We start from the raw sequence: 25,500 nt of genomic DNA on the forward strand, positions 1-25,500 counted from the left end.
GGTCCTGAGCCCCAATGCCAACCCAAAACTGGGTGGGGTAAAAACTCAGGGAAGACAGAGCATGGGAAAAGGTCGAACGGATGCTGTGAAAACTGCCTAGGTGGGCAGGACGTTTCCCATGGGTATCCTCTGGCAGGCTGGATTGTCAGCAGGCACTTGGCTGAGACTCATGCAGCCAGCACCCGACGATCCGAGCCCAGCAAGGGAAAGCCCAGAGCAACCGGAGGGAGACTCACCAATGGCCAGGGCCAGTCAAAGAGTTGATGGGTTCCCATTCAATCTAGATGAGTTGAAGGCATCCGATCCTTTAAAGCTCACCCTGGGGTCGATGACGTCTCCTGTGGGACCCCAGTGGAATGAAGCACTGTCTCCTGTACCCACCATGGCTGCCATGGATAATGCAGTGGGGAGGTGCCCACGTAGCCAGCTGCACTGGGCTTGGATTGCTGTGGGCTTTCATGTCTCTCCAGCAGCTGTCACTGGGGCAAATACAACTGCTGGTGGATGTAGTGGGCCAACAGCTGGAGTGTTGCTGGAGGCCCCCATTCCCCAGCCACTGCAGCCACCACTTACAGGATCCTTTAGAGAATGAAGTGACAAGAGCCACAGGGATTTGGGCTTAGTGCAGCCATTCGCCCCAAAGCTGCTCAGACATCAGAAGTAACACAGCTTCCAGGCGTGCAGGCAGCTCTCCTTGAAACCTGAAGGGAACCACAGCCAAAACACTAGCTTGGTCGGTGGATTCCCTTGAGGCCAGGAGAAGTGCCCATTCTGCCTGTAAGGCGAGCTGGAAAACTCCTTGGAAAACCTAGCCAGTTGAACCCGCCTATGTCAGAACCTGGGGAACAGGAAGCGGAGGAGGGGGGTTTTCCCCCATGCCTGCCCCTCCTCCGCATTGACCTGCCAGAGTGGAGTGGGCTAGGAATCAGCTGCCAAAATGGAGGGTTCGCACAAGGGTGCACAGTGAAGCAGAGGGAAGGCTATGGGGATCTGCTGAGAGGGGCATCCTCCCCCACCAAATGTCTGCAAGATTGAGGGTCCTTTGCCAGAAGCAGAGTAGGAGGGGGCACCCCATGAGAGAAGGGAAAAGTTGGGATTTGTTAAACAGGTGGCAGAGGCACAACCCCTTTCTCCAGAAGAGAATGAAGGGTCAACCGACGAGGCCTTATCATAGGTGGATGATGGAAACCTTGGGGATGACCCAATGTTCTGGAAGCCTGTCTGCCCTTTTTCTCTTAGAGTCCGATTATTAGGACCAGAAACGGGGGTCCAAGGTGAAGTGAAAGCCATCATAGATACTGTTTGCACACAATGCCTGATCAACCCCCACATAGTCAAGCAGCTGGGTATACATATGGGCCTTCTTAAACCCCCATCAGCTTTGAACAAGTCAACGGGATGCTAATTGGCGGGGCCCAAGCCTCGGTGGTAACTGAGCTTGTCCAGCTGGAGATGAACCATCACTGAGAACTCCTCAGGTTCATAGCCACCCCCAAAATGACAGACTCAATCATATTGGGACTTGCGTGGATTGAGAAGTGGGGCCCTACGATCTCCTGAGAAAGTGGTCAGAGGAAGCTAGTCATTGACAAAGGACTACTGCCAACTGCAAAGTAGGACTAGCTCCTAGAAGCTATGATCCCAGAAGAGACAAAGCCGCCAGAACCTGCAGCTCCGGGCCAAGATACCCCACCTAGGAGCAAGAAGATACCTAAAGAGTACCGGGACTTAGAGGGTATTTTCAGTGAGGAAGATTGCAATTATCTCCCCTCTCACTGACCCACCGATTGCGCAATAGAGTTTGTGCCTTGGGCAAAACTACTGAAGCTTAAAATGTACTCAATGACTCCTAAAGAGATGGTGGAATTAAGGAAATACATTGATGCCAATTTGAAGTGGGGCTTTATCCAGCCAGCCAATTTAGAAGTAACAGCCCCCATGCTCTTCAAAGAGAAGAAAGATAGGTGGTTTGAGGCGTAAAAAACACCTACCTCTCCCTTTCATGAAGGACATGTTGAACCACTTGGATAAAGGCAAAGTGTTCACCAAACTGGACTTGAGAAAGAAGTTTTACCGCATATGCATCAGGGAGGGAGATGAATGGAAGACCACCTTTATTAGGTCCCTGAAGCCTCCGGAGGTCCTCTGGTGGGGAGGCTATTTTCTCCCTCCCCAGGCTCCTATAAAGCCTCTGGAGCCGGGGGAGGGCGAAAAAAAGCATGCAAAAAATGGGGGAGAGCACCTCTCATGCACGCATGCACACTGGGTGTGTGTGTCGTGCGTTGCATTATGGGTGTGGCACATCCGTGCATGACTCCCCTGCACTCCCCACCCTTATGGTACATGAGCCAAAAAAGGTTTGCCATCGCTGCCCTAGAAGAACACATAAAGCTGGTTTGGCAGGTCCAGGAAAAACTTCTACCTGCCAAACTCTATGCTAAACTATCAAAGTGTGAATTCCACAAGACCTCACTGGATTACTTTGGCTATTGTATTTCCAGCGAGGGGATAGAAATGGACCCAGGGAAAATGAAAGCGATGTTAGACTGGCAACCCCCATGCACTCGCAAACAGCTATAAAGTTTCCTGGGATTTCCTAACTTCTATCAGCAATTCATTTTGCAGAAGTCGCTCTGCCCTTGACTGAACTGTTAAAAACAGGCTATCCCTGACAAAGCCAAACCAACCTATTGGGTGGATAATAGACTATCAAAAAGCATTGGAAAAATTAAAATGGCTATTTGCCAAAGAGCCCATTCTGCAAAACCCTGACCCAGAACGGCAATTTATAATCCAGTCAGATGCCAGTGATGTGGCTGTAGCAGCAGTGCTGTTGCAGAACAAAGAGGGACAATTCTTGCCATGCACTTATGTCTCCAAAAAACTCACTGCCATGGAAAAGAGGTGGGCCATTTGGGAGAAAGAAGCCTATGTGGTCCAATGGGCACTACTCACCTGGAGACATTTCCTAGAGGGGGGGAATGTGCCATTCAAGGTCTGGACTGACCATAAAAATCTTGAAGTCCTAAAAAGATCTCGGAAACTGTCCCCCAAGCAAACCCAGATTTGGGTTTTCCCAGATGTGCCAACATGGCTCTCTTAATAAATTGGAACTTTGAGCAATACTTTCCCTTGGACTCTGGTTTATTTTTGGATGCTATTTGGAACCCTGACAATTAGGTGGCCAAAGTATTTAAGTTTCACTTTCAGGATCTGGCCTTCTAAACAGAGTTGATCTCTTCTAGGACTGACTGATTTGATTGCCTCCAGTCCAAGGGACTTGCAGGAATCTTCTCTAGCACCATAGTTCAAAGGCCTTGATTCTTTGGTGATCAGTCCAACTTTCATAGCCATATATTGCAACTGGAAAAACCATAGCCTTGACTATACACACTTTTGTTGGCAGGGTGATGTCTCTGCTTTTCAGTATGCTGTTCAGATTTGTCACAGCTTTCCTCCCCAGGAGTAAGCGACTTTTAATTTCTTGGTCTTGGCACCCAGGAAAATAAATCTGTCACTATCTCCATTTCTTCCCCATCTATTTGCCAGGAATTGAGAGGACCAGATGCCATGATGCAAAAGCAAACGATAGCAGGTAGATAAATAGATTTTTAAAAATTCTGTAACTGATTATCAGCCACAATGTGCAAGTCCCTGAAACTTTTTTGGCAAGATTTTTCAGAAGTGGTTTGAAACTGCCTTTTTCCTAGGACTAAAACATCACCCAGCTTTGTTCCCAAGGAAGGACTAGAATTCACAGTCTACTTTTCCTACCATGGTATCTTTACCACTATACAAATTGACTCTCTAGATAATTAAATAAGCCTATTCAAAATGACATGAGCTTCTATATTTTACATGTAGGGAACAACAGTGTGAGGGATTGCAAGACACACGTATATGGATTGGCAACCTAAAGTCCTCCAAATAATTCTGAGCCACAATTTCCAGCACTTCACAATCCATAATAACAGATGGTAGGAGATAGAATTTAACAACACATGGACAACCACCACATCCAAGTGTCAGTTTGAACAGAGATCTTTTCAGGTGGAGAGGGGGGAGTAGAACTCCTGAGCATCAGAGTGTGTTAATAATAATATAAGAAATAATATTATAATAAATTATTTGATGGTTATTTCGAAAAATCCTATCTAAGCAAGCACCTAGAAGCCAAGAGGAATATACATGTCACATTTCAAGTTTGTAGGCTTTACGGTTCATTATAAAACACATTTTATAATGAATTCCTGAAATTACAATACTGTACATGTCTTTGTTTCTTTGGCATAGATTCTAGAGTCATAGAATCATTTAAATGACTCCAAAGATGAAAATGTTTCTCTAAAATATCTTCATAGGAAAATGTGTTATAAATTTCTATTACATTTGATAACATCCACTAGGTTTTTTTAAATAGCAAAAATGAATGGTGAATCATAGTGAACACTGTCATTATTCGATACATTTCTTTAGAATAAGTGCCTAGCAATAGGTGAAACTGGCAAGGCATTCAGGCATTGTGCTCTTGATTTTTTTTTTAGCATCTTATGACTAGCATTTTCTACACTTTCTCCTGCCCTCTTGATTAAAATTTAATTTTTTTTACATTAATTTCCATTTTCTTACATGTTATAATTCGATAATAAATGGCCTTCTCCACAATTTGTGGGCACCAAGGAATAATTTCAAAGCTTAGAGTTTCACTGCATATTGTTTGAGGCCAATTCTGCTATTTGCAAATACTGTATCCTTGTGTCTGATTAACTTTTTCCAAAACTTCACATCAGACAAATAGATAACCTAGTAAAGTAATTTAGTTTTGAATAAACTATCCCAATTATCAACAGTTTTTCTCAATTTTATAAGTATTTCTGAAACTACTAAGATTTCAAGGGTCGAGAGGACCGGAAGCACCACTTTGAGACAGTCTGGAAATAGTGGGCTCCGCTGAGCCCCACGAAAATCCAGACTGACAAACTGTAGGGGTGGTAGTGGTCGTGACCCGTCAAAAGAGCGAACGACAAAACCGCGCCCGACTAAACCGCGTCGCTGACGTCATCAACGCGGCGACAATAGCCAGCGCAGAGAAAGAAGGGCGCTTTAAATAGCGCGTTGAAAGAAAGCCGATTCAACTTAAGGTAAGGGTTAGGTTTAGGGTTAGCTTTAGGGTTAGGGTTAGGGTTAGGTTAAGGGTTAGGGTTAGGTTTAGGGGTAGGTTAAGGGTTAGGGTTAGGGTTAGATTAAGGGTTAGGGTTAGGTTTAGGGTTAGGTTAAGGGTTAGGTTTAGGGTTAGGTTAAGGGTTAGGGTTAGGTTTAGGGGTAGGTTAAGGGTTAGGGTTATGGTTAGATTAAGGGTTAGGGTTAGGGTTAGGTTAAGGGTTAGGTTTAGGGTTAGGGTTAGGGTAAGGGTTAGGTTTAGGGTTAGGTTTAGGATTAGGTTTAGGGGGTTAGGTTTAGGTTTAGGGGTTAAGTTTAGGTTTATGGTTTACAGCGTGCTTCTGTCTCCACGCTGTTGTCGCCCTGTTGATGAGGTCAGCAACACGGCGACAACAGCCAGCGCGGAGAAAGAAGGGCGCTTTAAATAGCGCGTTGAAAGAAAGCCGATTCAACTTAAGGTAAGGGTTAGGTTTAGGGTTAGCTTTAGGGTTAGGGTTAGGGTTAGGTTAAGGGTTAGGGTTAGGTTTAGGGGTAGGTTAAGGGTTAGGGTTAGGGTTAGATTAAGGGTTAGGGTTAAGGTTAAGGTTAAGGTTAAGGTTAGGGTTAGGGTTAGGGTTAGGTTTAGGGTTAGGTTAAGGGTTAGGTTTAGGGTTAGGTTTAGGTTTAGGGGGTTAGGTTTAGGTTTAGGTGTTAAGTTTAGGTTTATGGTTTACAGCGTGCTTCTGTCTCCGCGCTGTTGTCCCCCTGTTGATGAGGTCAGCAACGCGGTTTAGTCGGGCGTGGTTTTGTCCTTCGCCCTTTTGTCGATGAACCGGTAGTGGTATGGTTTCTTCAGATAGGAAGGGATGGTGAAGAAGGAGCTGCGTCTCGAATGACCAAGAGGAACGAAACTGGTTTCTCACAGTTCAGAGGCAAACTCTCCGAACCGACAGCGGGAGCGACAGACATTGCAAAATGTCAGCTATGGAGCTGGGGCAACGGGATTAAGTATTGGTGCAGGAGCAGTGTCTGGACAAAGTGATGAAATTGGGTGAGAAGATTTAATAACCTACTGATATAAAAACTTTGAATTTGGAATTGGAAGATATTTTTTGAATTGAAAACAGTGTTAATGGGTAAATTGGGAACTTTGCGGAAAAGAAATGGCAGTTTAAATTATCAAAGCCCAAAGAGAACTGTTTGGAGGGGGAAATGAGAATTGGCTAACCCATCAGTATAAAAAAAAACTTTGAATTTGGAACTTGGAAAGATCTTGTTTTTAACAGCGATTAATTGATAATTGGAAACCTCACAGAAAGAATGGGGGGGGGGGAAACAGTGGCGGACTTGCTCTGTTTCAATGTGTTTATTCAAATCATTTGGAGGTGGAAAACAAGAAAAGGAAAATCTGGCAAGAAGTTTTGTTTCTCTCCAGTTATTATTCTTATTTTTGGATTTAAAATTTAAAAAGTGTACTTTTGAAATATACTGGATTGAAATAACTGAGGAGCGGGGAGGAGGAGCCAACGTCATGATGGAACATCGTGCGGACTCGACAGTCCGAGTCCGCCAATGACACTTTTGCCCTTGGATGGTCCAGCAGGACCTAAACTGTTCCGAAGAGACTGTGACTGGGAAGAAAAAACCTTGCTGGTTGCAGGGACATCACAAAGTCCCTGATTGACCCAAGGGTAGCGCTTCTAACCAGCAGCAAACAGGCAGCCCCCAGGCTGACATAGTCGGAGATGGCTCCCAAAGGAAGAGAAGAAGTGAAAGCGTTCCATCTGGTGAGGTTTTTTTCTTTCTCAAGATTGCCCTAAGAAACTCTTTTTTTTTAAAAAAAGTAGTCCTCTAAGCAAGAACAAAGCGGTGAATTTAATCCCTATTGGACTGCCTTAGAAAGTTTGTTATTCCTGCTTGTAACGATGTTTTGTGGATTGAAGTGATTGCAACATTTCTTGTTTCTCTGCTTGAAGTTTAAGGACTGATCTTTTTTCCTCTATTTTTTTTTTACTACCTTAACTTTTTTCTTTTGGCTTGAACTAAATTTTTTTCTTACTTTAACAAATTTCTCCTTCTATTGGTTATAAAATCATATTAAAGATACTTAAGGAAAAAGCATAAAAAATAATAATCGAATCTGCCATTTGGAAGCCTAAGCCTGAAGTTTTTTTAAAACAATGTATCCTTTGTTCTTCTCTATTTGGCTTCACTGACTTTGCAATGGAAGGGTTTGGACTCTTGTTTATAAAACCTGATAAAGACTCAAGGGCATGAACAGCATTTTGCAGATGCTTTTGGAAAATATTTTGGCAAGAGAAGCAAAAGAAAAGAAAAAGACAAGAACCCTTCTATTTTGAAAACCACAAAAGAACTTGTGCTTAACATTTAAAATAAATATAGATATATCCCTCAAAAACTATTCACGGGCTAGTGTGGCAGATCCCTTCTTCTTTTTTTCTTTTTCTTTATACTCCTTTACATTTTGAAAAATGGATCAATATTCAGATGAAGAAAACTTACTAATCCAAAACATCCTGGCTGGACTCCAAAACATATCAGAAGGACTTGAGAGATTTGATAAGAAATGGGATAGTCTATGGGTATCACAGTAAAAGAGGAGGGGGTTGGAGCCCCAGAGATTAAAGAAGAGAATGAAAATACAGAAAACAAAGACAAGATGCTAGATGAACCTATTAATGGAGTAAATGTGAGTGAAAGCGAAAAGAAGGGAAGCTGGAAAAATGACTTTGACAACTTGGAGCTTTTTCCCAAAATCCAAGCTGCAGGAGAAAAAGAGAGAGCGAAAAAGATGGAATTAAGAAGACAAACCCATCCAGAAATAAGTTTGACAACCAAAGTTAAGCCTACATTAATAACAACTCAAGGGCAATGAAACTACATGAGAGATCCTTCAAGCTACAAAGTGCGGAGAGAAGTTTTAAACTCTGAAAAGGTGCCAAAAAGAGAATTGACCCAACTGCTGGTGAAAGAGAAAGGACCATTTTGCTACTGGAAAGACACTGGTTGATAATGCTAGTCAATGATAATAATCAACTAACTTTTGATGATTAATAAGTAGGGATTTTAGTATTTTGTATTTGCTAGACTGTTTAAGATTATCATTGAATGTTTATTCATTAACATATAATTTACTATGATATTAATAATGAAACGATAACCTTAATTAGGATAAATAACTGGACCACAAATTGTAAATTGAGATTTGGTGAAAAGACTTATAAACGTTATATATTTTTGTTTAGATCGTGCTATGAAGGTATATATAATTTGGACCAGAAGAGAGGAGACATGTTATAAACAGTAAACAATTGGTTTTTTCTTTTTTCTTTTAACTATAATAATAATAAGGAAATGTTAATGCATACTTTTGGTGATTATTAACTAGAAATGTCAATATCTTTTAGACTGTTTTAGACCTTAAAATGTTATTTTGTTAATACTTATTAATAAGTTTCTGTTTAGAGATGGTTATAAAAGTAAATCTCTTTCGAGCCTGTGGAGAGGAGAGGTGAAAAAAATAAATAATCTTTAGCTAACTACAATAATAACAAAGAAATGTTAATTGATAATATTCAATGATACAAGCAGGTGTGATCCACTGTAAAGGTAAAATGGACAGAAGCGTTAATTTGTGAGTTTGGGGGGGTGGAGGAGAGGGAATGTTAGATATCTTTTTAACAACGCCAGTAGGTGGCTGTGTCCTTAAAACTCTACTAAATGAAAATGGTGGTATAGTGATAGTAAAATATATAAATTCTAAAATGTACAATTTAAAGTGAATGAAATATATGCAATTGTGGAAGAAACACACGAAATATACCTGTAACCAATGGATACGCTTTCTACAAGATGTAATGAAAGATTTTTTTGTGTGTGTGTTTTCCTTTAATAAAAACTAAAAGAAAAAGAAATAACTGAGGAGTGGAGCCATCTACTGGAAGGAAGAAAGTGTTACTTTGTGGAAACAAAGAAAACGAAACTTAAACATCCAACCTTGACATGAAGTGGAGCGGTGATAATTTTTAAGGAGGGTTTGTTTTATGTAGGCTGTTTGGTTTTATTCCTCCACACCTGTAGAAGAAAAGGGGAATTTTCTTTTTTACTGGAGCTGAATTGGAACATTTGAAGTGGAAAATAACATTTTAATTGGAAAATAAGAAGAAATTGTAAACTTTAAATTGTAATGAACTGAGGTGTACTTTAAAAGGGAAAAATTGTAAATTGCAAACAGGGCATTATGGAGAGTTGGGAATTTGAAGAAATATGTAAGATTATAAAAATATGTGTGAATTACTAAAGTTAAATAGAGATAATAAGCTAGATATTAAGGAAAAACAAGAAATAAGCATGGAAGAAGGAGCAAATGAAAGCGGAAGTATAGAAAAAGTAATAGAAGGAAAGGAAGATAAAAAACAGACAAATGATTTCACTGGGTTTGACAGTGGCACAGGAAAAATGGAAAAGGGGGAGTGTGTCCCAACAAAGAAAGGAAAGGGAATAAAGAAGAAGAGAAGGGAAATCATCAGACAGATATAGAGAAGAAAAAAGGAAGGTAACATACCACAAGAAAAAAGCAAAATAATAAAAGAAAAAGGGGAAATAAGGTAAGGAGACAAAAGAAAACTTTGATGAAGGCATACTGAAAGGCACAGCAAAGAGTGATGAAAGGAAGGATGGAAGGAAGGATACATAAATAGTAGAAAGAAAAAGAAGAAGCTTAGAGATTGGGATAAAAGGCTGACTAGAAAAGATAAGGAAAGAACAAAAATTTGATAGGAGAAAGGAAGAAGGGATACACATACACACACACATACACACACACACACACACAAAATTATATTAACATGAATAATTGTGTTTAATTGAATATGCAGAATTTTATATGTGGAGAATATGTATATATTATTTGTAAATTGGTTTTGAATAGTAAGGATTTCAATTAAAAGATAATCAAATATAAGTTAATATATTTGAAATGTTGGTATTATGAAGATATGTACATGTATAAGGTGACCAGATTTTCAGATTGGTAAAGAGGGACACCTTTGACGGGGGGGGGGTTGATTAAAAATTTTATACGGAGCAACAAAAATTTTCATACGACGCAAAAATAGTATTGTAATGGTTTTTTTTTATTTCAACATAACTACAATTTACAAATATAAATTGTAACTGTTGCCAAACATCCAAATTTTGATCACATGACCATGAGGATGCTGCAATGGTCGCTAAGTGTGAAAATGGTCGCTAAGTGTGAAAAATGGTCATCACTCACTTTTTTCAATGCCATTGTAACTTTGGTCACTATATCACCTTTCTTGCCACAGTTCTTAAGTGAATAAATGCAGCTGATAAGTTAGTAACATAAGTGAATCTGGTTTCCCCATTTGACTTTGTCAAAAGGTGATTATATGACCCCAGGACACTGAAACCATCATAAATACGAATCTGTTGCCAAACATCAAAATTTTGATCGCGTGACCATGAGGATGCTGCAACGGTCGCTAAGTATGAAAATGGTCGCTAAGTGTGAAAAATGGTCATCAGTCACTTTTTTCAATGCCATTGTAACTTTGGTCACTATACCACCTTTCTTGCCACAGTTCTTAAGTGAATCTTAAGTGAAGATGTTATATCTTAAGTGAATCTTAAGTCTTAAGTGAAGATGTTATACAGTAGAACCTCTGGTCACGAACGCTTCTGACCAAAATATTCACATTCTCCCCGCTGCTGATTTCCCCCTCTGCACCATTTTTTTTTGTAAGCACCAAATTTCCAAAATTAGGTTTGATTCATGACCAAATCAGTTTGCGACCAAAGTTATGGAACGAATTATGGTTGTGACCAGAGGTTCTACTGTATTCATGCCTTTACATACTCAAAATGTTGCACAGCCTTCATAAGTTTCTAATACAGATAAAATTAAATACAACATCAAAACCATAAAAAAGTAAAATTAACCTGGCTGGAAAATCCTATGCCTGTCTTGCTATTATTACTGACATACTTGCTGCAATATTTGATGACTAAAAGAAAAAAAAATATTGTTAAAGTGTGTATTATGTTCACTCCCATGTCTTGTCTGCTGCATTGATTTTGAATTCATTAAAAGAGCTTATTTTACATCAAATCCCTCTCATATTATTCTCCTATGTTCAATAAACCCTAAGAGACAGCATACTATACATGAAATTCCTGTAACTGTATATTTAGTAAATTGTGGAGATGGGTTTATCCAATTAACTCAGTTTTTGGACTTGAGTAATCACATACAATAAAGGAAATAAAACTATTTAGAATGAAGTGTAGTTGGCTATTTCTGATTAAGGGTGTCATGCAGAAACAATTATAGTTTTGGTCAGGAAAATACCCTAAAAAAACCCTTTTGTTCTTTCAGGTTTTTTTTTAATGATTTTTCCATGGCACATCACATATTGTTTTGAATAAAAAAACAGTAGCTGCACATTTTTAAAAACCTACATTATTTTAAAATGCATTAAAAAAATAAAAGAAAAAAACCCAGCACACTTACCAGAAAGTTTCTTTTCCCACCATTTTGAGCAGTCCACCAACCTCCGTGCCCCTCCCCTCCGGAAAATCCAGGAAGTAACACTGGCGACCCCTCTAGCCATTTCCTGCAGTTCTATGGTACTAGGATCATTTTTTTTCTTATAAAATGAGGTAAACGCGATCGGCGTGGGGGGAGGGGAGAGGTCTGTTTTGTTGCTTTAACGTTTTAATATCTTCAGTGAAAGTACTGAGACAGAGAGAGAGGTTAGACAGGGTGTCTTTTGTCTTGCCCCGGTTAGGATTTCTTAAGCAAATCCATTGGGCTTTCAACATGAAGCCAGAAAAAAAATTGGGACTTTTTTAAAAGGCGGAGGGACGCGGGAAAAATTGTTAAAAATCGGGACTGTCCCGCTGAAATCGGGTCATCTGGTCACCCTATACATGTAGACCTTTTTAGGTGGAGAATATGTGAGGTGTATGCTGCCTGTCCTTCCATTTGGCAGTTAAATTGATTTTTAATAAGTATTGAATAGCAAGAATTTTAATTAAAAGACAATTAAATGTGAGTTAACATATTTGAATGAGGATAATATATTACTTGATAGGCACTAACAGATGAATGAGAAATGAATATTTGGTTAAGTACTAAATGAGAAAATATATATGGGAAAAATGGAGGGGAAATTTGAAAATACTCCTAATGTGGATAAATAACTGAGACTACAACAGGAGTTTTAAAAATTCTGGGTGCTTAATGATGTTTAACTATGTAATATTATTATGGGGATAGCTGGAAACTTGAACTGGCTCACACTTTGCCCAAAAGATATGCTAAGTGAAGAGAATGGAAGAGAGAAAGGGAGAGAAAAGGAGGGAGAGAGGGATTAGGAGAAAGGAAAGCAGAAAGGAGGAAAGGTGTAGGAGAGAGAGGAGGTGTGGAAAGAGGAGAGAGGAATGTGAAGTAGAGAAGAGAGGGATGGTAGAAGGAAGAAAGGAAATAGGGAGGAAGAAAGGGAGAGGAGGTTGAATAACCATTTATATAATATATAATATGGTGTATGGAAAGCAGAAGAGCAAATAATAGTTGCTGTCTGTCAATGGTAAGAGAAATTGATATAATATTGGATAATACAAAATAGTGCTGGTTAAGATGTAATGGTACACTTGTGATTACTTGTATGAAAATAAAAATAAAAAAAATTCACAGAAAAAAAAAGCTGCCAAGGGTCAACTCCACCTTTGCTATTTTATCTTTCTCAGTGATAGAGAAAAGGCCATTCTTTTCTCTGAAGAATTTATCTTCCCTTCTTAACCAGATTAACTCTCAAGTTGTCTGGAATTTGGCCAAGCAGTGATGTACAATAAATTAACATCATTCATTTTCTCTTCTTCATTAAAATTTTGAGAGGTACTAGTGTCTCTTTCTTCTTCTTCTTCTTCTTCTTCTTCTTCTTCTTCTTCTTCTTCTTCTTCTTCTTCTTCTTCTTCTTCTTCTTCTTCTTCTTCTTCCATTCTATTTGTGTCGATTCTTAGTAATATTACATTTCTCTTCTTCATTGTCAATGCTTATGGATTGTCTTAAAAACCTGTAAAATCTTTTGTTGCTTCTAGTGTAGGTGCCTTGGAGGTACTAACTTGTATTTCATCAGATTTTTTTTGTTAACTATACATGATGTTGAAGGTATTACATATTACACAATATAGCCAGACATTTCTTCAATTATCCCATCTGTCAATGTTATTTTATCGTGGTACCATATCCTATTCATCATCATGTTACAATATCCCACTTGTTAAGTTCTGGGCGAAGAATAGAGGCAAGTCCAGAGTGATTTCTAAAAGCTCTTTATTCAATACTGCCTGTGAGGCAACTTAACTCCCTGGCTGACACAGCTCCTTTTATAGGAAACTGCTCAGCCAAACAACCAATCAGGAGCGAGTATTTTCCGCTCCAACAGGTGACCAAAATGAAGACTTCAATTGACAACTATACACTATATACAATACATAACACCACTCATTCAGCTCATTTGTCAAATCTTTATCTCTTTTGGATATTTCATGAAAACCAGAGTTATTGATATTTATTGATAGTATATTTAGTCTTTGGCTTGTTTAGTGCTAAAGTCAGCAAAGACTCCTGGCAGTAACTGAAGTAAATGAGGGCAGCAAAAAATAAAATCAGTCAACAAAACCACAAATACTTTACCTGTCCCAGAGTACATTCCATGCCACCAAGGAAATCTGCTTCTTTCAGCCCATTGTGATTGCTGCTGATATCATGGACTTCAAATCGTAGCCTCTGCACTTCTTCAAAATAAAAGTCCACTGTGAATAGCTTTGAGAAAACAGGGTTTATGCAAGTTTTTATGACTTCTGTCCGGTCAACCTGTCAATCAAGAGAGTCAGTAATTAGGGTTTTTTAAAGTCACTTAAAACAAATTTGAAATTTAAAACCCTTTAACAATCTAACTAAAGGAGAAATTTATTTTTAATGTAATTTCAGTTAAAAAACTTATTTAAAAAATGAGAAATTATAGAGGATAAAAATCATTCTAATAACAGATCTAGACTCAAGAAAAACCATCCAGCCAGAGCTGCAAAAATTTCTTGGATGAGAAGCGAAAGATCTTCAAAGAAAAAACAGAAAGTCTAATAGCCTCTTGAAAAAGCATCTTTGGGACAATCATGACCTGGATGGGAGAATCTCAAGGATTCAAGGAACAGTTCTGGTAGGTAGTTTAGGAGGGAGAGGACAAACTGTGTAGCAACTATAGCAACCATCAATTTCTCTAGTTAACAACTCACATTAGCTTCTACTATATATTCTAGTACAGATTAGATTAGGAATGAATTTATATTTATTGTCACATATTCTGACATAGAGAAGAGCAAACAAATATAATCTGGGTTTGCAACAGTTTTATGTCCTCCCTTCAGGACTGATTTCTATCCATAGCCATGAATAAAGTAGGTTGAATTTATAACTGATCAAGAAGGAATATCAGAGTGTGAAACAGAATGTGATGGCTCTCACTCAGTGATTTGCATCTGCAGAAGTTCAAGAGATTGTAGAAACCAATACAATAGCTGTCTTTGGCCTGAAACTAGAGTGATCAGCCATCTGGCAAAATAGCAATAGCACTTAGACTTATATACCCTTTACAGTGCTTTTCAGTTCTCTCTAAGTAGTTTACAGAGTCAGTTTATTGCCCCCAACAATCTTGGTCCTCATTTTACTCACCTCAGAAGGATGGAAAGCTGAGTCAACCTTGAGCCTGGTGAGATTTGAACTGCTAAATTGCAGGCAGCTGGCAGGTAGCAGAAGTAAGCTGCAGTACTGCACTCTAACCACTGCGCCACCAAGGCTCACTAAAATAATGTCCTTCTTTTTGTCCTCATGTTCTTCATCTGACAGGCATAGCCTTAAAATCAAATAGTGTTTGGTTTGTTGAGTATCTAACAACAAGGTATATCTCTGCTGCCCAGTATTTTCCCAATAAGTGTTGATGGAACATTAACAAGCTTTCTCTGTGACTTTAATTAGTTGATTAGTACTCTTTTGGTTTGCACTGCTGCCTGAAATTGACAAGACATTAATCAGATGCATGCTGAAGGCTTTGCTACCTAATCAACCAATCCTTGCAATTGAAAAACCAGTCTTTGATGCTGAAAAAAATAATTTCATATACATGTAAGCCAGTACTTCTTTTGTATCTTTTCCCTGTAATTTTTGTCATGAATCTCAAATAGTATGTTTTTTTTGCCCACCCCCATCCTTTCTTTCCAATTGTCAGTGTCCTACTTTGCCTGTTAAGATATCTGATAATCCTACCTGAGAACTCTGAAAAGGCAATCTGAATTATAGCATCAAGAGTTTTTCTGCTAGTTATACATTTGGGTTGTCTAATAACTTTAGTAATATGAAAATAAAAATACGGTCCCAATGAATATTTTTATAGTATTGACAGTGCAAAGTTATATATTCTACTATATTCAATGGGCCTTATTTCCTATGAAGAAAAGTCAGGACTGCAGTTCCAATGACATGTAAAGCATTTTTTTTTACTTATTGAAATATGTAATATGCCATTGTCAGTGCCTAAGTATTAATTACATTCAGGAAGCCTATGAAAGAAAATCTTGCAACTGAAAACAAAACAAAACAATATTATTTATAGGACAAGGGGAAATTAGTAAAAAAAAACTTTAGAAGAAAAATATAACCTATGAATTTGCAATAGAAACATATAACAATTTACACTTCACTCCAGAGCCCTAGACTATGTTTTTATTAACTATCTTTTCACACCATTTCATCTCCATGCCACAAATAAAAAGCCAATGAAAAAGGTCAGTTAGAGTTTTTGTTTCTGCATTAACTGATGTTTGAAAATAGCAACCAGTAACTAATGTGAAATTAACCTTTCCAAGTATAGCTGGAATATTCTGTTGGAGCTGCTTTGCCCTAGCACTAATTTAATCTGTAAATTAAACTATATGATTAAGTTCATTTAAAGACACTAAGATATGCATATCTACAGTATATTGCCATTATAAAAGGAACATGATTGACAGAGCTATCGCACAATGATATGATTAACCACCCAGTCCTGGAACAGGAATATTGGAGGAATTGATTCTCAACTTGTAGGATCTGACATACCCACTTCAGGTTGAGAAACCTAAATAGGCCAAGGGTATACAGGTAAATATAGAAAAGAAGGAAAATCCTGCTGACTGAATTAAATTCCACTGAATGAAGTCCTACACTGATTGTTACCCAATGATTTCAGTTAACTCACATATTCAGCCAAAATTTGTATAAAGGTATGTGTGAATTAATGCAAAGCAAATTTAAAATAGCATAATAGTTTCTAGTATTTTATTTTTCTATACTGTCAGTTTATGATTTATATTGATTGTTTCCTAGTATGATTTTTTTTAAAATAATCTTTATTTATACATTTTTAAAGAGTAAAACATACAAATACAAATACAATTTTAAACATACAACCCCCCCCCCCCCCGCGGTGATAGTCATTCACAGCCCAACTTTTTTTTTTCCTTCCTCATTATTAGGTCTCTAAGCCACATCTTCTCATTACAAAATTCAGGGATCTATTACAATACCCATGTTCACTTTTAACTTTCCCCGTTTTAAGTCCCTGCTGTTCTCCTTGTCGCCTACATATACCATAAGTTCCAGCTAAGGTAATGTTCCGTTTCTCCTTTGTCCCTCAGCCAACCCGTCATTCTGTCCATTTCTGCACATTCATAGATCTTTTTAATTATAGCATCTTCCGACGGTATGGTAGTGGATTTCCAAAATTGTGCATAAGTTATTCTTGCGGCCACAATTATATGTAGGCTCAAATGCCATATTGAATTGCTTATGTTTTCTGGTTTAATGCTTAGTAGAAGGTTCTCGGGTCTCCATTCCATGCTTGCCCCGGTAACCTCTTTTAGCCATTTTTTAATCCTTTTCCAGTATTTTGTGGCCTCAGTACAGGACCACCAAATATGGTAGAATGTGCCATCCTTTCTTCCACATTTCCAACACAGTGGAGATAACCCAGGAAACATTTTGGCTAACCTCGTTGGGGGGAAGTGCCACCTATAAACCATCTTGTATATGTTTTCTTTGAATGCTGTAGATATTGTAAGTTTAATGGTCTTACTCCATAGATCCCACCATTTGCCCATTTCAATCTCATAGCCAAAGTTTCTCTCCCATGCTATTAGAAGGCTTTTATCCATCTCTTCATTAGCATCTTGGCAGGTCAAAAATTGATAAATCTTCGATAACATTTTCTTGTCTCCACCAAACAAAATCTTATCTAGCCCCTGAGGGTTTGGGTAGATCCCAAACCGTACCTTATCGCTTTTAAACCTGTTTCTAACCTGTAAATATTCCCACCATTCCAGATTCCTGCCCTGCTGCTCTAATTCCATCTTTGTTTTCATGTTGCCATCTTCTGTCATGATGTCTTTATATGTTATGTTTCTTGTCCAATTAAATACACTGGGATGCGTTAAGGCCTCTAACGGTGCCAACCAGCACGGAACCCTAAGATAGTATTTTTTCCTCATCTTTTCCCAGACCCCCATCAAAATCTTCCGAATATAATGTCCCATGAAGTACCTATGGGGGGTGTCTCTTTCTTGCCAGAGGGAGGCATGCCATCCCTGAGGGAGGTCATGTCCCTCTATAGCCAATAGGCGCCTTCTACTCAACATCACCCAATCCTTCACCCATGTCATAATTGCTGCATTAAGAGCCGAGGTGGCGCAGTGGGTAGAGTGCAGTACTGCAGGCCATTTCAGCTAACTGCTATCTGCAGTTCAGCAGTTCAAATCTCACCGGCTCAAGGTTGACTCAGCCTTCCATCCTTCTGAGGTGGGTGAAATGAGGACCCGGATTGTTGTTGGGGGCAATATGCTGACTCTGTAAACCGCTTAGAGAGGGCTGAAAGCCCTATGAAGCGGTATATAAGTCTAACTGCTATTGCTATTGCTATTATAATATGCTTCCCAGTTGGGTACTCCGAAGCCTCCCAGTTCTCTACGTTTTTGCAATATTTGGGCTTTAATTCGTGCTTTCTTGCCTTGCCATATAAATCGAGCCACTATTGTCTCCAAAGATTTTTAAAAAAATTTGTCCAATTTAGTTGGTGCCATTTGAAACAGAAACAAAAATTTTGGTAATACATATGTCTTAACTGTCGCAATCCTGCCCATCAAAGACAGTTGTTTGCTACTCCAATTAGTCATATCTTTAGATACCTGCTGTAGCAATTTCATATAGTTATCTACCTTGATAGAGGAACATCTCTATCACCAAATTCCCAAGTATTGTATTTTATGGGCCATGTTAATCCCTAACAGACTTTGTACTTCCCTTTTCTGGTTCAGAGTCATACTCTTAATTAACAGTTTTGTCTTCTCTTTATTTATACGTAGCCCCGCTATCCTACCGTACTCCTCTATTTTACATAAAAGTTGTATTCCAGAAGCCATAGGATCCTCCAGGATAAAAACAAGGTCATCGGCGAAAGCCTGGACCTTAAATTCCTGAGCTTTAGCTCATAACCCTTTAATTTGTGTGTCACTCCTCACTATTCTAAGAAGGGGTTCTAATGTGAGAATAAACAGTAGGGGGGATAACGGGCATCCTTGTCTTGTGCCTTACCAATCTCAATATCACCCGCCTCTTCTCCATTTACCAATAATGTCACGGTTTGTCGTACATAAATTGCCCAAATTGCATTTAAGAAGTTTTCTCCAAACTTCATATTTTCTAATTGTGACAACATAAACTTCCAATTTACCCGATCAAAAGCCTTTTGTGCATCAAGAAATATAAAGGCCACTTGTTTATCCGGCCGAGCTTCATAATATTCTAAGGCATCCAAAATAATTCTAACATTATCTTTCAAATGCCTTGACGGCAGGAAGCCGTTCTGATCAGGGTGTATAAATTTATTAAGGAAGAATTTAAGTCTATCTGCCAGTATAGCTGCAAAGATTTTATAATCCACATTCAAAAGTGAAATGGGCCTATAGTTTTTAATTTGGGTACGGTCAGCTCCAGCTTTAGGCAAAAGGGTTATATAGGCCTCAGCCCATGATTTCGGTGCGATATAATCCATCAAGACAGCATTAAATATTACTATCATCTCTTGTCCTAAGATTTCCAAAAAAGATTTATAGATTTCAACTGGCAAACCATCCATGCCAGGAGTTTTGTTGTTTTCCATTTTTTTGACTGCCTTTTCTAATTCATCTATTGTTATCTTTTGGTTCAGTACCCCTTTTGCTTCATTTGAGATCTTGGGTAGATTTGCATTATCTAAAAATTCCTTAATTTGGTCCTCAGAAATTTCTTCCCTACTATATAGTTGCTGAAAAAAACCTTGGATAATTTCCTGTTTCTCCCCCTTGGTTTCTACTAATTCACCTTTACTATTCTGCAGTTGAGCTATACGTCTGCTCTCTCTTTCTTTTCGAAGTCTATAAGAGAGCCAACGACCCGGTTTGTTAGCATGCTCAAAAAAGTTTTGCTTAATCCCCCTAAGTTTCCGAGCAACATCCTCCTGGTCTAGAAGAGAGATCCCGTGCTTAATTCTAGCCATTTCTTCTTTTTTCCTATCATCTAATGGGTTCTGTTGCAAGGCTTTTTCTACCACCTCCAATTTAGCTACCCATTTTGCCCTCTCTTCTAATTTTTTCCTCTGTGTGACTATTGTATATTTAATAGCTAGGCCTCTCATATAAGCCTTGGCCGTATCCCAAAGTATTTGTGGAGTTACTCCCTTCCTATTTTCTTCAAAAAAAAAAAAACCTTATTTCCCTTTTAAACATTTGCTGAAATTCTTGTTCTTTCACTATCTCTGTATTCATCATCCACCTTCTCTTCCTCCCCTGCCTTACTCCTTTCCACACCAATAAGAGTGGATTATGATCGGCCCAGGTATTAACCTCAATTGCTGCTTCCTTAATCAAGTCCCCAATTTCTGGTGTCAACCAGGCCATGTCGATCCTAGAACAGGATTGATGTCTATGTGAAAAGAAAGTAAATTGTTGTTTCTGTGGGTGGAGTTCACGCCATACATCCTTTAATTCATATTCCTCCCTCATGTCTTCAAAAGTTTTGGGGAGAACTCTCCTCCTTTCTCTTAATTTCCCCCCCTTTTGGATGTTTCCTCGGTTATAATCCATTGTCCTATCTGCCACCGCGTTATAATCACCCACCACACATATGTGGTCATAGCCTAACTCTGCAATTTTTAGATGCAACTTTCTAAAGAAAGTACTTTGGTTGTCATTCGGTGCGTATATGGCCACCAGCAAAATTTTATATCGACCAAATTTCAATTCAACCATTAAAAGTCTCCCCTCCCCATCAGTATACACCAATTTAGAATCGATATGGTCTTTAACATACAACACTATGCCCCTTTTCTTTTCATCTGCTAAACTTGTATACATTATACCCAGCCGGGGGTAATACAACACATTTTGCTGGTGGTTCACTATATGTACTTCTTGCAGGCATGTCAGATCACAATTCTTTTTCCGTAAAGCATTCAGTATTTTATTTCTCTTTCTTAGTGAATTCAAACCATTTATATTTAAAGAAATGTGTAAGGCTTTGGATTTTGTTGTCTGCCTCGTTTGCGGTCTCTCATCTCTGCTTTGATTCTCATTTCCCCCTTTCTCATCTCCCGGGACACTATTCTTTCGCTCCCCTCCTCGGCTCTTGTTATCCAATTCTCCATCGTTATTCTGAGTTCCCCTCTTCAACTGCCTTTCCATAAAGTCTTGTGCATCTTGCAATGATTCAATCCGAAACCTCTGGCCTTGCCAGAGAAAAGATATCCCTTCTGGGAAAAGCCACCTATACATCACCTGAAGTTTCCTCAATTGTGTTGTTAAGTCCTGATATTTCTGCCTCCTTTCCCTCACTCTTCTTGGTATCTGTTTTAGTACAATCACCATTTCCCCCACATACATGGTATTCTGGTCACGTGCCTTCTGGTAAATTTCTTCTCTCAGGGATTGTTTACTAAACCTCACGTGCACTTCACGTGGCAGTTTCTGTCTCCTAGTATAGGAAGTATAGACCCTATATACGTCATCAATGTCACTCTGTATCGACAGATTATCTTTCTGGGCGATCCCTGCTATCATATCAACCATAATTTCCTTCAGTTTCTCCCCTCTTTCCTCTGGAATATTTTGAAATCTGAGAAAGAAGGCTGACTTTTCTAATTCCAACATAGCAATCTCATCTTCCAACCTTCTATTAATATGTAGCTGCCTCATCTCCCACCTCGCCATATTCCCTTCACTTTCCTTCATTTTTACTCCTAAATCTTGAATTTGACCCTCCTGTTTCTCCATTTTTGCCCAGATCTTCTTTTGCTGTGAATACAGCTGTTTCATTTCACCCCTCATGTCTCCCATTTCATTTTTAATGTCGACCAGGGATTTTTCGGTGATCTCTTGATTCCTAGCCATATTATTTTGTATCGATAGCAAAGTTGTCTGTATATTTTGACTTCCGGTGACGTCAGACTTCCGGTGACGTCATTGGCTATGGCAGCAGGCTTGGAGATAGCTCTGAAGCCTAGCTGACAAACCAGGGGTCTGGCGGCATAAAGAGCAGCCGTTTGCTGGTCTCGGAGGGACATAGCGAAGAACAGAGGTGCTTCTCTGCAGGCGGGGGGAAGTGCGATCTCCTCGGCAAAGCAGAGGCTTGGCCCTGATCCCAGACGTCTGAAGAGGGACGCACGGCGGTCCCAAAGCCATGACACAGCACTTTTGTTTGGCGTAGGATTTTTAGTGTGAATCTGGATGCCCTAAACTTTCTTGAAGAGCAAGTTGGATTTACTATTTGGTTACTGCATCTCTGGCAATCTTTTCCCCCCTCTTTGATGGGACTTTTAGCGGCAATTAAGACAAACAGGAGCAAATGAATTAACAATTGAAGAAGGATTTACATCATAAAGAGTCGTCGAAGGCGGCCTAGGTGGTGGAAACAGAGGAGAGCCAAGTTTTTACCCTGAGGCATAGCTGATAGTAATCAGCAGACTTGCCCTGCCTGCTCCCAAGATTTTTGGAAAACTTTTGTGCAGCTATAGGAGGTTTAAGGCTCCATTTGAGACAGTCAATATTATATCTACTGTGCGCATTGTTTTCTCTCTTTTTTTGGAGCTGGAGTTGGACTCTTGAAAGGGGAATATTTCGAGCTGAACTTCGCTTCTTTTTTGTTCTCTTCTCTTTGAGGTTTGATTCCTTTTTTTGTGTTGATGTATTTGCCCCCCCTTCTTTCCTTTCTTTCCTGATATGAGCCCCCTCCTGTACTTTTTTTAGATCTCTCTATGGGACTATATTCACATATATATATATATATATATATATATATATATATATATATATATATATATATATATATATATATATATATATATATATTTAGATAGCAGCAAAGTAAGTTGGAACATTGCTTAAACTGGTAGCAGATAGCTTATGAAGCAGTGGGATATTGATATGAGCTGGGCAAAGGGGGGGGGGAAAACCTCGGCATTACCTACTCAGTCGTCCCCATCTACAACCCCTCCAACAATACACAGAACTTTAGACAATATGGCTGGGGTAGAGAAGGCACCCACATTGCAAAATATACAGACAACTTTCCTAGTATGATTTGATTGCTTATTTGTACCCCATGGCTATCATTAAGTGTTGTACCTTATGATTCGTGATGAATGTATGTTTTTTTTTAATATACACTGAGAGCATATGCACCAAAGACAAATTCTTTGTGTGTCCAATCACACTTGGCCAATAAAGAATTTTATTCTTTGGTCAGAATTATGGATCCTACATCTATATATCTAGAAACTGGATCAACTTAATATAATGTGCAGTACTTGAATCTATGAAAACTATTGAATTTCACAATACATGGACTGTATAATCCAGTGACGGCTAACCTTTTTGTTGTTGGGTGCCAAAAATGCAGGCTGGCATCCATAATGCAAAGCACGCCCCCATATGAGCATGCACACACAATTCCCCCAAGCTCCCCCCCCCTACATGCACCATACTGCTCACCTCCAAGTTGAGCTTGGTATTTCCTCCAGGGGGTCAGGGGAGGCTGTTTTTGCCCCCCCCCCAGGCTCCAGGAAAACCTCCTGGAAGTTTGGAAATGATCAATTTCTGGCTTCTGGAGGGTCTCCAGGGGGCCGGGAGAGGCCGTTTTCACCTGGCCTTGCCCAGAGGCCCTCCAGAAGCCAGAAATGGTCCAAATTTCCAGTAGATCCATGGGCCCGTTTTTCACTGTCCCCAGGCTCCGGAGAGTTTCCTGAAGCCTGGGGAGGGAGAGAACAGCTTCCCCCTCCCTGAAAGCTGGAAACAGATCATTTCCGAACTTCCAGTAGGCCCATTGGACCTGTTTTTCACCTTTCCCAGGCTGTGGAGGCTTTCTGAAAATGGCCTCCCCCGGCCCTCTGCAAGGCCGAAAACCAGTTGGCTGGTGTGCACATGCACACTGGAGCTGACAGCTTGCGTGACAGCAGATATGGGTCCACGTGCCACCTGTAGCACACGTGCCATAAGTTCACCATTATGGGTATAATTCTTCCTGGGAAACTACGAGCATCCTATATCAAGTACAGTCCAAAAACACAAGAGAATTCCTGGCACTCAGACAAATCAACCATCAATAGGTATAGAGATAAATATCTATATACCATGCAAAAGATATAATCAGAAAGACAAAAAGGAAACAAAAAGGCCTAAACCCCTCCTCACCAACAATTGATGTTATCTCAGAACCATTGTACCATGTCTTTCAAAAATCCTGGAGCATCAGGGAAGTACCTGAAGATTGGGAAAGGGCTGGGAAGATCCTGGAAAAGATAATAAAAAACAGATCTGCAAACAACTAGAAGTAAATAAAGTTATAACTAGTAGCCAGCATGGGTTTGTTAAAAACAGATAATGCCAAACCAATTTTTTAAAATTCTTTGATAAAATCACTAAATCAGTAGACCAGCGAAATGCTGTGGACATAGTATACTTAGATTTCAGTATGGTATTTGACAAAGTAGACCACAACCTATTTCTTGGTAAGTTAGAAAAATGTTGAATAGACATCACCACCAGATGGATTTGTACTGGCTGACAAACGGTACTCAACAAGTAGTCCTTAATGGTAATACATCCATATGGAGAGAAGTAAGTAGTAGGGTACCACAAGGCTCTGTCTTATGCCCAGTACTCTTCGATATCTTCATAAATGACTTAGATGAGGGAATAGAAGGGTAACTCATCAAATTTGCAGATGATATTAAATTGGCAGGAATAGTCAGCACCCTAAAAGACAAGCTCAGGATCCAAAAAGATCTTGACAAATTTGAACAATGGGCCCTATCCAACAAAATTTAAATGTGAAGAAACCAAACTTTTACATTTAGGCAAGAAAAATCAAAGGTATAAGTACAGATTAGGTGAGACCTGGCTTATAAACAGTAACTGTGATAGGGATCTTGGAGTCCAATTACATGATCACTTGAATATGGGCCAGCAGTGTGCAGCAGCAGTCAAAAAAGCTAATACAACCCTGGGGTTTATAAACAGAGGCCAAGATCACATGAAGTAGTAGTACTTTAAAACCCTAGTTTTTTAGGGTTTTATAAAGTATATTTATATAAGTATATAAATTAGTACTTTATAAAACCCTAGTAAAACCATACCTAGAATACTGCAACCAATTTTGGTCACCATACTACAGAAAAGATGTTGAGACTTTGGAAAAATTCAGAGAAGAGCAAAGGCCTGGAGACATATGAAGAATGACTGCAGGATTTCAGTTTGGCTAGTCTAAAAAAAAGAATTAGGGATGACATGATATCAGTATTCCAGTATTTGAGGGGCTGCTACAAAGAAGAGGTGGCCAAATTTTTCCTCAAGCACCAGAGAGCAGGGCAAGAAACAATGGTTAGAAACTAATCAAAAAGAGAAACAACTGAAATTAATGAGAAACTTCCTAACACTGAGGACAATTAACCAGTGAAACAACTTGTCTTCAAAAATCATGGGCGCTCCATCACAGGTTTTTAAGAAGAGACTAGACTTATCTGAAATTGTATAGGTCAGTGATGGCTAATCTTTTTCAGATTGTGTGCCGAAAGCGGGGGAAGCGCAGGAGGTTCCTGCGTGAGCATATCCACACCCATAATGCTATGCATGCAAGACCCCCTCCACATGTGCATGTGCGCATGACACCACCCATACTTTTGGCCTACAATGGACCCA

At 39.3% G+C, this 25,500-nt stretch overlaps 1 protein-coding gene across 1 annotated transcript in view; it reads right to left on the reverse strand.

Annotated features, from left to right (window-relative positions):
- CPNE4 (copine 4) overlaps positions 1–25,500 on the reverse strand; it is a 264,609-nt gene that overhangs the window by 133,758 nt on the left and 105,351 nt on the right. The window contains exon 2 of the mRNA XM_032237074.1: positions 13,883–14,062. Within this exon, the coding sequence (XP_032092965.1) occupies positions 13,883–14,062 (180 nt within the window). The remainder of the gene's footprint in view (positions 1–13,882; positions 14,063–25,500) is intronic.

Source organism: Thamnophis elegans, chromosome Z (assembly GCF_009769535.1).
Source record: "Thamnophis elegans isolate rThaEle1 chromosome Z, rThaEle1.pri, whole genome shotgun sequence".
Lineage (NCBI taxonomy): Eukaryota > Metazoa > Chordata > Lepidosauria > Squamata > Colubridae > Thamnophis > Thamnophis elegans.